Below are 18,889 nucleotides of genomic sequence, written 5' to 3'. Positions count from 1 at the left end.
AAAATGTGTAAAATATCCATACCGCCGCTGAGTGTCACGTGTACACAGATTAAGCTGGGTAACCTTGAAGGGGTAATTTCTCGTCTCCGTATTGAGCGCCAGGGCGTCTCGCTGAGACGCTAAGCCGCACGTTAACCCGCGGAATCCCCTCGTCATCCCCTCGTCGAGCCGCGGCTGACATCATTTACCTATCCCAGCAGTGCACCTTAAGGCAGCGCTCTCGGTCAGTGTGGTGCGGTGCGAAACGGTCAGAGGGTTGCCCTAAAAGCTACGCGTCAGCTTTTAATAGTTGCACGAATAAAAACCAATTCCCTACCGATAAAATAATGTATTCCGAGGGCGAATGCATGTTGGAAAGGATTACACAATCCACGTGTGTGCATTATTTTTCCTGACTTCTTAAACATGAATCAGATTGATGATGCTTCAGCAAAAGCAGTACAATTAACGAAACCTAAAAAAATATAAAAAAAATGATAAATTATAAAATAATGAGGTTAACGGCCTCTGCCTGTTCACTCGTACAATCTGCTCACATCTCGATTGTCCCCATTCGAGTGAAGCCTCAAGTAGAGTCGTAGGAATGACGCATAAACCGAAGCACTTTGGGCGGTCCGTGCGTACGCATGCTTTCTCCTGACGTGTTTGTCATCGTCGTCGTCGTTATTCTCGTTGTCGTCGCAGTGTCGGACGAGGAGGTGGCTCGGCGCGCAAGCCGGGCCCTGCGGGAGCGCATGACGGACGAGGAGCTGCGCTCGCCCGAGACCCCCAGCGAGGGCGACGCCGTCGATCTGAGCGTCGATCTGAGCGTCGACGTCGAGGACGAGGCCTCGGGACGGAGCTCCCCCGAGCGCGGAGACTGGGACCTGGACACTCTCACCGGTAACACCACGCGCATGGCCGCGGACGTCCACCCCTCCCTCGCTCACGCCGCCTCCGCCGTGTTGTCTCCTCTTCGCTCGACTCTCTATGTAGTACACACCTCGTTCTACCCTCTCCTGCTACACCCTCCAGCTACACCCCCCCCCCCACCCGTTGCACTATTCCCCCCCGACCCCCCCACCCGTACTAAAGCTGCCAAACGTCCCGATTTGGCCGGGACAGTCCAACGGTTCTGCCGATGTCCCAGGTAGTGTTGCTTCCTCTGCCGTACAGAAGAATCGCGATGTACCGTGGGAAGAAGAGTATCTCACAATACTAGGGAAGGAGAGAACCGCGTGTAAATTCACCGCCACGAGAGGTGCATTATTATTACGCAACAGGCAAAAAATTGTGAAATGTAATGCCCCGGGAAGACGTAGATTTATAAGAACAGATCTCTCAAAGAGAGGCTGATCCTGGGAAAACCTGGGCAGGTGGCAAAATTAGTTCCGAAGCGTTTGTGAAAATTGGGTTTTTATCCTGGTTCAAAAATGTTCTGGCCACGTGATCGACTCACGATTCAGGTAAAGGGCGGAGTTACCTGAGTAGTGGGCCTGGGTTGGCAGAGGAGGAGGCGAGGCCAATGTCAGAAAGTGCAAGGCCGCTCAGTGTGTGGGCAAGGCTCGCGACTGATTTGGCGTGGCTATTTAAAAGTGGGTGGGGCTGCTGAATGGAGGGGCTGCCGTCTTGAAACGTGTCGTGGTTGAGCTTCCCAAAAATCAGGTGGCCTTACCTAGCGCCACTCACTCTTGACGCTCCTCTTTCGTGCTGGCGGTGGCCGCGTTAATGAATGAACGAACGTATGGATGAACGAACGAGTGGGGGAAAAGGGAGAGCTCTGATTGATTAAGCCGAGGGCATAATTGATTGATTCATTGACCCATCCGCGCATTTATCTAATCCTGTTTTTTGGTCGTACGTTCACTGGCTCCCTCGCAGATTCGTTTGCGATTCGTCACCATTATTGCTCGTTTAATTGTCGTTTTGTTATTTTTGGTTCGTTCGTGTCGTAGTGCGCGCGCGCCGCCTTTGTCGTAGAGCAAGCAGCTGAGCTTCACGTGCACCTGCAGCCCTCTGTCAATCCGTTGCTGGATGAATGTCTCCCCAAGCTTTTGCCATCTCTCTCATTCCTGTGATGTATTAATCCATATATCGCCTTACAAGACGAACTGATTTCATCGCTCCATCTCCGCGTTGAACACGCTCTTGGTATATTCCCTCCTCCGGCTTCCACTTTGTCGTCATGCTTGACCACCGGCCATCTTCCTTTACGCTCATAAATTTTGCCCGAGGCCGTTTCATTTTCTTAACACTTTTGTACGTTCTATAATCCGCGACAGATACGCCCGAACTCGTCACGTATGTTGAACTTCTTTGGAACCCTACGTAGGCAACCGTACAATGCGTGTTCATATCTAAAAACACAGGGATACGCATACAAACGCCGGGTATACGTGGTATACGTGTTCAGGTCACCTGATAATGTTTGTCCCACCCCCCACCATCCCCCACCGTAAAAAAACCCCACACAATCCCATCACCATCTGTGGCCGGCATTATCCCCCCCCTGCCCGCCCCCTCCCAGCGGTGCCGTCGCATCAGCCAGTGATCCAACTCGCCCGTCGTTTCACGCTGCTTAGTGGGCGATACAGACGCCGTGGCAGTGATGGATGAGGTCGGCGTGGAGACGACTCGGATCGCTCGCTCGCTCGAGGGGTAGCGCCCGGGTCCTTCTGCCCCCGTCGCCACCGCTCGCGGCTTTTTGTGCTCAAACTGCCGCCCCCTTACCCGCCACTGCCGCCCCCGCCGGAAAAAAAGCACGCTCGAAAATTGAAAATTGATTACTTTTTACGAACCCTTCCACCCACACGGTCCACTCTCCCCCCCACCAAATGCCAAGTCTCCCACCCACCACGCCCCGATACGGCTTGCATCATTGCATATTCAGTAGCTCTATTTGATAAATAAATAGGTAAAAGTGCAAGCCATGCAATTTCGTGTCGACATCACTGCTGCAGGTAGGGAAGAAGCCTCCGGAGCTGCTGCTGCTTGTAACTGGGCCCACTGCTGCTTAGTGTGGCCATGGGGCTGCGTTTGCACCCAATGCAGCCCGCTTCCCAAAGCCACCGGTCCCCCACACAACCAGTCGGCCTGTAACGATGCATCGATGCAATTGTTTAAGATCAACACTTACGCCGGCGATACACGCATTAAATCGTGCGCATAAGAATCAGTTACTTATCATTTGTGCAGTTTACATGATGATGATGTTGCATTCACGTTAACAGAGTGAACGATAGTGTACAAATGAGACGGAACAAATTAGTAACAATGCAAACGAGATAGTATAAAAACGAGATGTGAATAATGGGTGCTTCAAAAACATGTTATTACTTCCGAAAATTTGCAACAACACCACAAGAAATGTGGCTCCGGGCTCTGGAGACCACCTGGAGAAGATTCCAGGCATGCGTTGACAACGATGGCGAACAAGTGGAGACTATTAACATACATTTGTTATCATGTTACAGTGCATTATCCGTTCTTTTTCCATTAAAAACGATAGTCCCATATAAGTGTTAACATTTTTTGAAGCACACCGTTTCACGTATTCTTGAATTTTGAACAGAGACTGTAAATCGTGACATTTCACGAAAGAAGTCCGAGTGCGGTGCCGGGCAGGTGCATGGCTCACATGCCAGACCCACAAACTCCCCAACCCTTATAATGTAACCAAATTGAAATAGCCACAGTTTTCTAAGCAAAACAAAGCCTTTCACAGAAGCAGTCTGTTGCTATCCGTAGTAGTAGTAGTAGTAGGAAGCTTCAATGTTACTGGGGGAATAGAATCAAGGCTACGTTTGTCACTCAATATTTCCTGGGTCGCTGGTAGACTGCAGGAGGTGGCACGTGACCCGCAGCCGCAGCCGTGCGAAAATATTTTTCCGGGCGAAATTCAACCTTGACCAACATTGAATGAGAAGAATTGCGGTGATTATAGTGGTGATGATGATGACGGTGAATTTTCCGAGCTAATCCTACGTCAATAAGCGCCCATAAAATTCCATCGCCCCCGGGGCGTTTCGCGACGTAAACAAAAGTGAGCAAAAACATGTGCGGGCAGCGGTGAGCTCGGTGTAACCTGCTCAATATCAGCCTTGTTTACAGCTCCCCCACGCTTGTTGTCACAATAGAGGACTCCTTGAGTAAACTCTGCCTGTCGCTGTCTGCGCTCGGCGGCGGCGGCGGCAACGATCCTCACCGCCACTCCCCGTCTCTCACCACCGGGATTGTTGGTGGGTGAGATCCCCCCCCACCCCCTCCGTGCCGAGCGGGTTTCGGACAAAAATTTAGACCTGGGCCCAAACCGCCGCTGCTGCTAGATTTTACCGCAGATTCTCCGTTGCGAGGGTGATGATGATGATGATGATTTTTTGTTGTTGATGTGGCGCACAACATACGCTGGGGTGTCTCTGAGTACTTTGCATCTCATCGCAACGCGGTTGCAAGAGGACCCCCCCATGGTGGCAGCTGTCCCTGTGATGTGAGCACGACATGACACAAAAGGGCATTCGTCTGTCAGGAGGGGGTGAGTGGTTTGAGGAGACTTTCACTTGGCTCTCACTTGATTAGTAATTAATTAATTTCTGTTCATGAAACGGGTTCCTGAAGAACCTGCCAGCATCAGAAACCATGCCGAGCAACATCGAGTGCAACCCGAATACACAACCAAAGAGATATGCAGCATAACCATGTTTTATTACAACAGAATATGTTTTATTACAACCCATTGTCAATCCACTGCTTAGATATCACTTCTCACTCCCATGTGTCATGGCCAGGAATCGAACTCGGGCTGCCTGTTTCCTCGCGAATTAACCACTGCGCCACCAACACTCCAAATGAAATCTATCCATCTAAAGACAAATGTCTTGTACTGGACGTCGCAATGGATGAGGGTGGGGTCGGGGTGGCTTTGAAGGATACTCCAGGGGGAGGAAGGGGGTGGTGGCTGGGGCGGGTGCATGGCAGAGTGGGTGGTGGTGGTGGTGTGCGTGTGCAGTCGGAGGCTGGGGGGTTGCGTGTCGTGGTGTTGGTTGGGTGTGTGTGGGCCACGGTTGTGTCAGGTTCCCTGTGCATTGTAGCAGGAGACAGTCTGGGGGTATTGGTGGTGGTGGGGGGAGGTGCGGTCGGTGTTGAGTGCATTGTGGGGAGCGGTAGCGTAGCAGTTCGCACGCTGCGTTACAAACCCGGCGACCCAAGTTCAACACCCGTGACAATTATTTGAACCGGTCCTGAGCCTTCCCTAGGTCCACTCGGCCTCAACTGAGTACCTGGTGCGGTGTGTAAATGTCGCGACTGTGGAGACAAAGGTGGTCGGGCGTGGTCATGGTCGCCCACCCCGTCATATTCCACGCTGGCCTTCATAGGTGCCACTCGCTAGCAGCACTTGCCCCCACAGTCTGTTAAGGCTGTACGGGGGGTGGGGGATCTTTGTCTTTGGTGCGCGGTCGGTGTTGAGTGCGGTGTGCGGGTCTGTCGAAGCGGCCTTCCCTGCGCGCTGTGGCTCGGATGAGGCTGGGGTTTGTGCGTTAGGGGAAGGTCGGGAGGTGGTGTGCGGTGTGGTGGGAGGTTGGCATGGGCGGCGTTGTTGTGGTGGTGGTGTGGGCTCCTCTGTGTGGTGTGGGCTCCTCTGTGTGGTGTGGCTGCCGGCCTCCACAGCAGACTCGCTCGCACTCCCCTCGCAGACGCTGCAAGCCAAGACGCAAACGCTCGGCCGCCCGGACGGAAGTAATCGATTTTGCGTTCATGTTTTACACGTATGCAAACAACAGCACTGCAACCGCATATCTTACTTGGACACCCGTGCAAACGAGGTGTTTGTTCTCAGGCGATTATCCAGGTGAAATATTTGAATTACAAGAAAATAATTGCGCAACTAATGCGTTCTCTCATATGCAATGCGTACATATACATCTTATTATAATGGTCGAGATAACGATCCAATGTTTAAACTTATAGATGCATAGACAACATACAAAGAGTATATTTCTCCCCCATGTATTGTTATAGACTGTCGGTGTAAGAGTGCTATTCACTAGCACCTATTTAGGCCAGCACGGCACGCAAGGGGGGGGGGGGGGGGTGGCATGTTCAGGATCAGTGGTGGCCACCTTTGTTTCCCATCGTGTTGATGCTCACCCTCCAACGCGTACCCACGACAGTATAACGATCACTGTCGCTTCTGCTTTCTCTCTTGGCAATAGTTATTTATCAGAGCTTATGCATTGTGTATACACTGTGCACACACGCACACACAGTGCATGTGTAATACTCGGACACATACGCACCAACATGCCACACTGCTCTTAACAATTCATTTACCAGCAATGCCATGCTATGCTACAGTGGCAATGCTCTTTTAATCGAACAAAACAGATGACCTGCAAAATATTGATTTCATATGATAGTGCCAATACAATAATTCATCATCAGCCATGATCAATCCACTGCTGGATGAAGGTTTCCCGAAGCAATCGCCACCTCTCATGATCCAGCTATGTAATCATCCACAGAGCCACATGCACACGTGAACTGATTTCATCGCTCCATCTCCTTGGTCGAAAGCCTCTCGAACACATTCCATCGGCCAATCATCTCCGCCAATGACGTCTCCTACCCAAGCGCCAGCACATGAACCTTGAGACAAGGATCACGATAGAGAACGCGCCCGACCCGGACACCGGCGGCAGACGCAAGACAAAGATCCCCCGTGTTTTCCAGACTGTTGGGGCAAGTGCTGTTAGCGAGCACCTATGAAGGCCGCCACGGCACACGACAGGGCGGGTGATCAACACCACGCCCGGACGCCTTTTGTCTCCCGAGTTGCGTTATTTACACACCGTACCAGATACACATTTAAGGCCGAGTCGACCTCGGGGTGGAGGGGGGATGGGCGAGGCCCAGGACAGGTTGAAATATTCCCTGGCACTGCTGCTGTTGGTCGCGAGCGGGGAATCGAACTCGGGTCGCCGCGTTCGTAGCGCGATTACGCCAACCGCCACGCCACCACTGCACCTAAGGGCAGAGGTCCGCACGAGCCCCACGCTCGCCACGAGCCGCATTCGGCGCACCGGCGGCGGTGCCCGACAGCCTCGGACAATCACGACGGGATGCCGGGAGCGGGGATGGTTGTGGAGGGGGGGTGCGGCGCAAGTGGCGGCGGCGCCCGCGTCGCGTCGCCGGTCGCCAGCCCCGGCGCGTGCGCCCATCTGGACGGAGAAGGGGACACGCAGCTCGACCGCGATCGCCGCTCGCGCCAATATATATATTTTATTTTACTACGCGGAGCTCTTAATTACACCCGCCGATCCCCACCGGGGCGTCCGCGTGTAATCCCCGCGCCCGTCTGCGAAGGGATTAGCTCCATATTGTTGTAAGTGCTCCTCGCTTCCCCCACGGGCCCCTCGCACTCTTATTATTTATACCCTTCTACGCCCATGCCTCAGCTCCGAGGAGAAGCCCTTTCGGTAATTGAATATCTGCCAGTAATTGGAAAAATATTACCGCGTCGCGTAAGGGAGTGGGCGGCTGGGGGGGGGGGGGGTACCGGGCGGTGCAGGGGGGGATGGGGCCGGTGGTTCGGTGCGGCCGTGCCACGTGCCGGCTGCTTTAAATGCAGGGCAGAGCTTAGGGAAATCAGCGGCCGTGTTGTATCTGTTTAAAATGTGTGTATATATGTGTGTGCGCGTGTATATTTTACACACGCAGAAAAAAAAAGTATTTCTCTGGAGGCGCGGGGAATGTCCCCTGGGAATTGCAGGGCGCGGAGATGCGGCTCGTAATCTTGCCGAAATACCAGCCGCCATTGTTCGAGCAATGGGGATTAAGATTGATGAGATATTAAGGTCAGACCAATCGATGTGAGCGGCAATTAAAGATTTTTTAATTAACCCGAGCCGGAAAGCTGGGAAGGATGAGGCAAGGGGAGGGTTGGGAGTTGGGTTAGGGGTGTGGGTGGAGAGAGAGGGTGGCTGCAGCGGTATCGGTGTTGGGATGAAGGGGCGCGGGTAATGGGAGAGGATGATGCCATGGGGTTTGTGCCGAGCGTTAGAGGGAGGAGGAGGAGGTGGTGATGCATCGGTGCAGAGGCGCGGGTGCACGCGCGCGTACACAGGCGCGGGTGCACGCGCGCGTACACAGGCGCGGGTGCACGCGCGCGTACACAGGCGCGGGTGCCGTTTCCCCGTTAATATGCGCGACTGCCGCTTGCCGCGCTTTGTGCTGTGACGGCCCGGCCAGCGGCGTAGGAGTGGCCGTGTAAAATGACTGTAACGAGGGGGTGACCTCTCTTGTCAGTTTGCCCGGAGCGTGTGACGACCGGGGTCCTCGCGCCTGTCTGATTGTCTTTGCTCCGTTGCTCCGCCCCTCCCCTTCTTCTCCTCCTCCGCCTGCCACCGCCGCCCTCCCCGCTTCACATGACCCACAGGAGGAGCCCTGTCTCCTGGCCGCTATAACCTCGCTTCCAGGCCACCGTGCCCCATCCACCCCCATCGCTGCTGTGCCCCCCCCCCCCTACAACCCCCCCCCCCCCCCACATCGGTGCTCGCATCTCATATCGTTGGCTTTGACTCGTCAGACTGCTGCTCGCCTTTGCCTAATCGCGCCTTTCCCCGCTGTTTGTACCCCGATGTGAAAACGCACCCGTGAACGAGAGAGAGCCAATAATGGCGTCGTGCAAGTTTTTCGTCTCTTCTTTATCACAATTTTATTTTAATTGGGCTATATTTTATCCGCTCAGAACTCACAGACCAGTGCATCGCCCCATTTTTGATAATAATTAAGTTATTTTTAATGCCGTGTCTTCATAGTAATAGTCATCAAATGGCCCATGTTCGAGTTCACATCACTCCTTCCGTGTGGTAAGGACCATACGCATTTTTGTGCAGTCATTGGTAACAAGCAGAGCTGAAACCATCATCTCGCTGAACTTGAGAAGCCTGCTTGCGTCGCGGGTGGTTAAATCCCCGATTTAGACCCATGATTTCAGAGTGGTACCAACGCAGCACTCTGCCACCCAGCCGTCTTAGGAGCCCCATAATGTATCCGTGATCATCTTGCCCGTGCACGCTCTACCTGGCAGAGTCTGTAACCGCGACGAGCACTTTTGAGCGCGACGACGCGTTCCGTTGCTTCCACATCGCACGACGCCCCCAACGCATTGCTGGAAGGCCAATGGTTGGCTGGGGAACATCACGGCATTTGTCGGCGAGGCAAACTTTAATTGTGTTTGTTAGTTCACGTGTTTTATTTATAAACCTTGCTGATGCGGCATTACCACAGTTTATTACGGTTAAATCCGTGTCGCGTGGATGCAGCTCGCGCGTGTTTGTAGATCAAGGGAGCAGTCACTGAATGATTGCATTGAAACAATGAAATGAATAAATAATGAGTGTGCGTGCGCGAGTGCTTATGAATGCGTGTGTGTGCGCGCGCGCGTGTGTGGGGAACGGTGGTGCAGTGATTCATGCACAGTTGTACGATCCCAGCAAGCTGGGTTCAATTCCCAGCCGTGAATATGATCAGTGGCAGGTGATATATGACCCTGCCCTGAGCCTACCTGAGGTCAACTCAGCTCTAAAATATGCACATAGTGCGGTGTGCAAACATCAGTGATGGGGAACCGAGAGCGACAGGATGTGGTTCGGGCCACACCACGCCCTCGTTTGCCGTGCCATGCGAAATATGCGCTCGCTAACAGCCCTTGCTATTTTGATTTAAAGCTTTCGTTACTGCAGGGATTCATGTTATTGGTTCTTTCGGTAAAGTCACGTAGAAGGGAAATAATAAAATAATATTCATATATATTTCTATTATATTTATATTATTTTATTATTTCCCTTCTACGTGACTTTACCGAAAGAACCAATAATATGATGCCCTTGCTATAACAATCTGTGCGGCTCTACTGGGGATCTGTCTTTTTTGCGTGCGAGTGTGGTTTTGCCTCAAACATAGCTTAATGTGTTATCCCACAATGCGTATGCGTTTTCTGCAGGTATTCCAGTTTCCTCCCATGTAAAAATGCTGCTTGATAGGATGCAACCTTTTATCCGCCTGGGTTCGCACCCAGACTGGGTCCCCCTTGTTTGATTATCTCCTCCTCACCCTGTGCACTCTCCCTTTTGCCTCGATCAGGACTGTACACTGATTTAGCCCCTTCCCCAATCCCTACTCCAGCCATTTCTCCTTGGTTTGGTTTTTATGAATACATTTAATTGGTTGACCCAATGAAGACCTGTGGAAGTGATGTCATATCTCTACTCTTTGTTTATCGCACCGTTTCAATTTTTTTTTAAATGCTCCTTAACACTAAATTTGCCAAACATCCCAACGCAAGACCCTCCCGAAAATTCGTCTTGAAACTCGCCCATGCTTTCTGGGATATCATCGCACAGGCCGTGTTACATTGCAAGATCGTTAGAGGCGGGCGGCAGCGGCGGCTTGGGAAGGCCTTCATCCAGCAGTGGATTCGTCCACGGCCGAGGACGGCGATGAGGATGGCGGTGATGAAAGCACAGGCTGACGTGCCGCTCTGTCCCGTTGGTGTTCCGCAGGCCCCGTCGCCCTGAGCACCCCGGCGCAGCTGATCACGCCGACGGTCGCCTTCCGCGGCACGCTGTCCATCACCGCCAACGAGCTGTGCTTCGAAGTGGACGAGGATGACCCCGGGTTTAAGGCCGTTGACCCCAAGGTATTTATTTTCCTATTTCTGCATCGATGTGATCGTTTTTTACCTGCGAATCAAAACTTGCGTGTCCGTTAAACGCCACCGCGGGGTCCCGCGAGGGAGGCGGAGGAGGAGTTAGCGCATGTTAACAAACGTACGTGTGTATGTATGTATCGTTTATTTAAACCAGGTGAGAGCCAGTCGAGATCAAAGTTCTGTTTTTAAAGGGGGGGGGGGGGGAGACCTGGCTCACAAAGCAACGCAGTTCGCATGAAAACAAACTGTCAAACCATCGAACATCATAAGTCTCACGTCAATGTGAACGTGAAGCGATGCACATTAAACAACAATTTTTTTGTCAATGCCAATACATCAACGGTGAAACAACACAGTCATTTCAAGTTGAACTATCTTCGTAAAAAAGACTAGGAGGTGAATGTTCCCGCAAAAGAAAGTGGATGCGAGTCGGTTCGAAGGGCGGGCTACTCACTCAGGCACGGTGGATTGGCGCGAGGATTCTCGATGTCGGGAGTTGTGGTGCCCCTCGCCCACAGATGCCCCTTGCACTTGGGCGCCATGTGAAACCACATTGCAGCGTTTTTTTATAAAACGATCAAGGGACCAATGCCGGTGGTCAGACATCTGTCATCGTCAATGGCATCATGCTCAACACACCGGTCTGGCATATTCTTTGAGCCATAAATTATTTGTGCTGTGTAGCACGTGCACCTTTTGTCTCCTGATGACACCATACATTGTGTCTCTGTGCGCATATATATCAGGATAAATAATTAACAAACATATGTAGCGTAAAAAATCACTAAAGAACGTCACATGTTCCATTTCAAACGAACCTTTTATTACATGTTGTTTCATAGAGAATGATATTCAGGAACATTTATTCCATACGGTTATCGATGTACTGGACAGCAGAGCAACTGTGAAAAATAACTTTATAGCTCATCGGGTTCCTCCAGCGCAAATAAATATTCTGAGTGTAACACCTCATCGGCTTTCGGGACAATTTTACATCCACGCGATCTAACCCGAAAAAGAAACCTGTATTATGGAAATATTCCAATTCTGATTCTCTATGCTGGCTTCAGTCTATTTTGGCCAAACACCGAACGTTCTCCATGTCATTCACAGCGCTATTTACTTTTTTCCTTTCAACAACACAAACAGGAAGTGGTTGGGCACTGACTCAGAGTAAAGCTGCTGTTGCTGCTGGTTTGTAATTGACGCGCATCAGCGTTGCGCTTCATTAGACAAGTTCCTCGTTGATGGGCCCAAGGCTGACGAGCAGCCTCCACTCAGACCAGCATTGCATTATTTATCATCGCCGATGAGGTTGTGCGCGGAGGCTCCGGAAGGTACCGCGCGGGCAGGTGGGTGTGCGGCGCACGGCACGAGGAAACTTTTCCAGGTGCATTGTTTAAAAATAAATGGTTGTTTTTTTGTTGATGCACTTCTTGAAGATCTGTTTTTGCTTTGATTGCATCCGTTTAGAAATAATAAAAAAACACACGCACGCACACAACAACGGGCGCCATTGCCAAAGTGGCGGTGACATCACCACAGCGCTTGTGCCAGGCTATTTGCACTTTGAGGTCACGTGAAGTGCCGAAGGCTCGCTGACAAGTCTCGGGACAGACCCAGGTGCCATGGGTTGACTGGCAGATGCGCTGCCTGTGCTTGCTACTGTGCCAACTTGCCGCATTTAAGCCGCCCAGTGCTCCGCTCGTCGTTATGAGCGCCGCTCCTCTGCCCTACGTTGTTGTCGGAGAGAGCGACAGCCTCCCAACTGCCCTGTCACGTCCTTCACTAGCCTCCTCCACAGAGGCGTGTACACGCGCACGCATGCGCACGCACACGCATGCAGCAGTGTTCTCAGCAGAAACGCCGCAATCGGTAATTCATGGCGCTGCGCTGAGGGATGTCCCCCAGGCATGCCGTGTGTGCGTAGACAATGAACAGCGCAAGCGCTTTTCTTTGTGTTTTCACTTCAAGTTTAAAAATAGTGCCGGGCCCAACAATGTACAGTGCACTTAAAAAAATGTGTTTCGGCGTAAGTACATGAACTGCGCTGTGGTCCTGTATTGCCCATTCACCGTCTTCGTCAACGTCGCCGTCGTGATCGTAATCACCGTTGGCACACATCGTCTCAGAATGCACATCAAGTGCATATCAAATATCGTGAGTAATTGCGGTGAACGCAAGTGATGTGACGTAACTGCATTCCACGTAAAAAATATATGCGTAAAACTTGATTTACGAGGTAAAGCCCGCAAATGATAGCTCAATGAAATTTATAGCAGCTGAATAACTGAAACGCATGTTGATTCCAAATGTGGAGGGAAAAACTGGAGGACCCGGAGAAAAATCCTCGCGACCATGGGGAGAAAATGCAAACTCCAAACATACAGAAATAAGGGGCAGGATCAAACCTACTTCCTCCTGCATACCAGGCGAGGTAGTAAAATCTTGCCACTCCGGCGCTCTAAAACAGTTCCATATTTTACTGGGGGGTCGAGGGGGGGCGGGCCTCTTCAGCAACTGAATATTCAGTTGTTTGGTGCTGGGAGCAAATAATTGGACATTATGCGGAAAAACACTCTTTACAAGCTGAGAACTTCAGAACGCTACTCGTCGCAACCGAATTAGCACAGTTGGCTACGTACGGTGCGAAAGAAGTTCAACATACATGCCTTATTTCATTCCTCAATCCCAGGAGGCTTTCTCAACTCAATTAATCTCTGTGGCGATGGCCAGCCAATGGGAGGCGTTGTCCGTGATGACGGCCGTTTGTGTGTGGGGGGCTGGGGGGGGGTTCGGTCGTCACCCGCCGTCGACGTGGGCGTGGAGGCGTTAATGGCCTCCTTGCTCGTGGCCACGGGCGCCAAGAAATTGAGGGGAAAAAATTGCAGCGACGTTGGGGTTGTGCTTGGTTGGCCAGGGAGACGGAGACACTGCCAGCTGTGTGTGTGTGTGAGAAATATTAATGTGACAAAGAGGCCTTGTCCGTGGCATCATGGGGCAATTATATCACCATTTGATATCACAATTATGATATCACTTGTTTACATGGGATGCTGACGTAGAAAAACATGTAAATTGTGTAGGTATATATATTTTTGTAGCATTAAATAAATAAAAATCTTGAGTGCTCTGGTGAGCACGGAAGGCTACGTATGGTGCAAAAGAAGTTCAACATTCAGACAGACAGAAATGCCACGCAACCAGCCTGCCCTCCTCTCTTCCTTAATTCTCACCGCAACTAGTGGTCGAACCGCGCTCTGTTTAAAAGTTGTGCACGCGAACGTGTTTGTGACCGTGTGATTCACCCTGATCAATGTTCGGCCCTTGGCGAATGTTCAAAGTGAGCCGCCATTCTTAGCATTGGGGCCAAAGCAGAGGGCCTTTCACTTTGCAGGTACTGTTGTGAATTAAAATGTCATTCTTTTGTTCCAGATTTGTCATTGGGATTAAACATTTGTCCTAAGCTACTTATTGCAGCCATAAAAAAGGCACTGATATGTTCATTGCACGAAGGATTCGCACGACTGTGTGTGAGCCTGCTCTTGTTCTCTTAAAACATGGCCGCGTGAGCGAGTTTTTAATTGCGATACCAGCGATTAAACCGATTACTTGTGCCGTTTGTGAGAAAATACACAGATAACCTCACAATAATAATTACTGCATGTTTCATTAAAGGCGCTGCTTTACCCGGCGGGTTTGTTTTTGACTCTTGCGGTTCTTCAGCCAAAAAAAATATTTAATCGCCGCCTCCAAAAATAAACAGCACCTCGCCCACTGACTAGCGCCGTGCAAAATTTTAACAACCCGATTAAATGCGTGCATGGGGTTAATAACAATAATAATCTTATTTCATAAAGCGCCTTTCATATTGAAGTACCTCAAAGCGCTGTAAGTAAAACTACACTCAGAAGTACACATAATATCTTAAGTGAAATAGAACGCCGGTAATAATATCAATGACAACTTTCTAAATTCCAATAAAGTGAAGAACTATGATGAAAGCGAATAATGATAATGACAGAGTAATCCAATCGGACGAAAAAATTGGTTTTCAATTCTCAAGTTGTGGGGAAAGCCTGTACAAATAGTTGCGCTTTAAGACGCTATTTACTTACTTGATGGCTGACGGACCAACACGATCGCTCCAAGACGGTGAGTTTTTGTCGGGTCACATTCGAGTGTTTTAGGAGGACGCGTGCGATTTGCGCGAGATAGCTGAGCAACGCCGCCTAGGTCCGCTGCTCCTGGAGGAGGAGGTCCGGATGAAGTCGCGAACTCAGCGGAGCTCCAGGCTGACGTTCTACTTTCGCACCTCCACATCGAGGAGGGTCGTTATAACCCCCCCCCCACCACACCTTGCCATCACCCCCCCCCCCCGCCTCACACTTTGCCATTCGCCCGCCGTGAATTAACGCTTGGCCCAGGCTGCCGCTCAAACCCAGAAAAATAAATCCATTTATTCCACAGCCGTATAAAGCGCGTAGCGGTGCCCCACACCTTAACGCGCGCGCATGTGTTCCCAAACACACAAACAGCTGCCTTGAGTGTCGTTTATTTATGTTCGGCATAATCTTTTTCACGTGTTGCACTTAACACACGAACAGTTATACTTCTCTTATGCTTATTTATTTTAATATTTATACTTAATATGGATTGATGCCTGTTGGTTGGGATCAGAATATGATCCGGTTGTGGTTGTATGTCTGTGTATGTATGCCTCCTGGCCTTCATTAGGTGCTTGTGAACAGCACTTGTCACAACAGTCTGTTAAGGCTACATGGGGGTCTTTGTTTTTCTGTATATATGTCGGTGGCTCTGCGGTCGTCGCGCTGCGCTACGAACCCAGCAACCCAAGTTCGATTCCCGCTCACGGCCAACATCGGTGACAATGATCTGAACTGGTCCTCTGCCTCCCCTAGGTCGACTCGGCCTCAAAAGAGTGCATTGTGTGGTGTGTAAATATCGCCACTAAGGAGACGAAGGCGACCGGACGTGGTGATGGTCACCCACCCCTTCCGTGGCGGCCTTCATACGTGCTCACTATTAGCACTTTCCCCAAAGGTCTTTTAAGGCTATACGGGGAATCTTTGTTTTTGTTGTATGTAGGCGTTCGCTTAACGGCACGAGCTCCATCAGCCTGTGCAGTCTATACGGGGATCTTTCTACTTAATATATTTATTCTCAGAACTTAATTTCGGCTTGGCCTATTCAGTTCAGAGACCCGGCAAATTAAGAAAACTGAACAATCATGGAAGGTATGCAAACTCATGTGGAGAGACGCATGCTTCAAGTGACACTTAGAGGCGGAAAGAATACGTTTGGATTGGAGAGCCGAAGCAGACTGAAGATGATGTACTTTTGACTGTTTTAGATTATTGGGCTTAGCCCGGGGCACGTTGCTCGGAGAGATGATGGCCGGTGGTCGATCTTAGCTCCCGAGTCGCAGCCGAGGGAAGCCACGCTCCAGAGGAGACGTCCACCGCAGAGATGGAGCGACGAAACCACCTCGTGCGCAGGTTTAACGTGGATTGTCGCATGATGGGCCCACGACGATCGATGGCATTGACATGGGTAGGCCGTCACCCAGCAGTGAATGATTATGAATTATTAATGTTATTATTTATTCTGCGCCTTTACCCAGGAAAGGCTCACCGAGTCTTATGACTGTTAGAATAATTCATGTTTTTTTTGCGGTATGGGGTGATGACCGCTATGTATAATCAACATAGACCAACTTGCAGGTACATTTTTTTTAAAATGTGGCCCTTGACGCTGACACACAATAGCCTCTTGCGCATGACGTCATCGGATCTTCAACGTCAACTGCGAAGCTGAAGGTGCGCGTTTTAAATTGATCTTACCCACCGCGGTATTAACCGGGGCGGCTGCTGCATTTCGAACCGTGGACCTCTGCAACAAGCGGCGAAACGCGCTGCCGCGAAGGATCCTGTGATCGCCCGTAAACATTGGGGGGGGGAGGGGGGGTGTCCACTCCCCTGCCATCCGAGTACGCATAGCTAAGTTTGCGTTAATAGGCGCTCGCTAACAACGCCCGTGACTCGACAGTCTGGTGGCAGACGATCACACGTCGAGTTGCGGGCAATGACCGTACCGTCGTCGGAAATTATCTATCCGCTGCTGGATGAAGAGCCCCCCCCTTCTCCAAATCCGACGCCCCATCTCTCCATAGCTTGTCGATGTACCCATAGAATCGGGCACGATGTTTATACATTGCAAGCCTGTGGGTTGGTGGTTTGCTCACAACACCCCACGTTCAGTTACACTCTTTATACAATATTCGAGGCTAAACGGAGTTGTAGCCCATTCATTTGTTTGCCTTGGCGTATGTACGTTTATACTGTCGAAAAAGCAACGGGCAATATGTAAAAAAAGTATTCGAACGCGATTATATACTGCGTTAAATCTTGACTTACAGCTTTCGTGACTGCAGGAATTCATATTCTTTGGGTCGGTGAAATCACGTAGAGAGGTTATTTTCTTTGAACCTATCAACGTGAATTTACCGAAATACCCAAATAATATATACTGCGTTGTTACGTTGTCACCCGCGATGCTAATGAATGGTTATTTTATTCGGCGGTGCGCCGTGTGAAGGGAGGGCAGAGCGCGGGCTCTGCGCGTATCGCTTGGAATGAGTTACACATTTACAATGCAACATTAACAGGTGGGCGGCGTATGTGAACACGCTCGCTCATTTCGGTCGCGACCTCTATGGATTTATCGCCTCGCTATCACCAAGGCGAGCGGGCGGGCGAGGGGGCGAGCGAGCTCGTTGCGTGAGCGCGGTGGGGTTTACACGTCGACTTAGCGAGCACCGAATCGGGTCAAAGCGGACGCATTGTGGCGCGTTGCTAGAACCACGCCCTGCCGCTTTTGTTTCCCCGGTTCAGACGTTGACTAAGGCCGAGTCGACTCCGAGGAGGCCCACGACGGTAAACCACCGATGTTCACCATGGCCCAGAATCTAACTCGGGAAGTTGCCGGGTCCGTCAGCTAATGTCGCGTTCTGCCGTGCCGCGTTTTACCCCGTGCGCGTGCCGCGTGAGTTTAATTCTCTGCCGGTAATGCCACGGCATCGGTCTCGTGTGTGGACGTGACGGCTATCACTGTGTTAGGCGGCGACAATGAACGCATCGATTTTCATCACGATAGCCTACCGGGCGCTATTTTTTTTACAACACTGCGACATTTAGTGCTAAGAGTGATACCGATCCTGCAATTTTTTTTTCAATATCTACGCAAGTGTTTGGGGAAATATAATTGCTGATTGATGAACCATACAACTTCGCGTGTCCAGGTTTTGCGAATCGACTCACGGTTCGATGTATTTGGTGTTGCGGTGAATACAGCGGCCTCTGGTGGCTGGTGGGCTCACGCGAACCCACCAACGAACGTGCAACATACGGGATGGGGGGGGGGTGCGGGGTATACGATTCGAAAAATATCGGCTGTTACGCACTGCGATTCGATGCATGGTGGGCCGTGTGAGATGAGTTGATGCATTTTTCGGTGCGCGTTACTCGCCCCCAGAGTGTCTGCATGTAATGGCACGCAACATGGCATCTTGTTTTTGCATGGCGATAATTAACTGCAAGCCTGTGAACTGTGGTCCGAACCCGACGGCCTACGCTCTATTCCCGTCCACGGCTATCAACAGTGGAACATTTTATATCAGAAACGATGCTGGGTCCTTCGCCTAGGTTTACTCGGCGTTAAATGTCTACCAAGTTCGGTGCGTGCGAACTGCATCACTTGGAAGGCAAACGTGGCCTGGCATAGTTGCACCATGCTGCCCTGAACAGGGGTTCGGTAACAACCTTAATGGGTGCTCGCAAACATCACCTACGAATAATCGAGAGGTCTTTGTGTACCTACTCAGGTTTAACGGTGCCATTCAAACTCCGCAGGCGCGCCTGTGGGCTTGGACAGGACACGCCGCTATAGAAGGGATTACGTCCGAAGTTCAAGATTAATCGCGGAGTTTCGACCACGGAAATGAATAATTCGCGCCGGGTCACGTCCACCGAGGAGTACGAGCGATTAAATGAGTACGAGGTGGATCACTGACTCGCAGGATAGCGAGAGGTTGCGGTGGAATATGTCGGGGGGGGGGGGGTGTGGAGGTGGACTTTATCCAGAAACCATGGATGATGATGACGATGATGACGACCGTCCACG

The 18,889-nt window shown here is 51.0% G+C and overlaps 1 protein-coding gene across 1 annotated transcript in view; it reads left to right on the top strand.

The window, feature by feature from the left end:
• LOC144722679 (lipopolysaccharide-responsive and beige-like anchor protein) overlaps nucleotides 1-18,889 on the top strand; it is a 281,782-nt gene that overhangs the window by 154,601 nt on the left and 108,292 nt on the right. Inside the window, exons 38-39 of the mRNA XM_078600981.1 lie at nucleotides 685-882; nucleotides 10,539-10,675. Of these exons, the coding sequence (XP_078457107.1) occupies nucleotides 685-882; nucleotides 10,539-10,675 (335 nt within the window). The remainder of the gene's footprint in view (nucleotides 1-684; nucleotides 883-10,538; nucleotides 10,676-18,889) is intronic.

This window comes from Lampetra planeri, chromosome 15 (genome assembly GCF_965212315.1).
Source record: "Lampetra planeri chromosome 15, kcLamPlan1.2.h2, whole genome shotgun sequence".
Lineage (NCBI taxonomy): Eukaryota > Metazoa > Chordata > Hyperoartia > Petromyzontiformes > Petromyzontidae > Lampetra > Lampetra planeri.
This window is presented reverse-complemented; position numbering and strand designations above follow the sequence as displayed.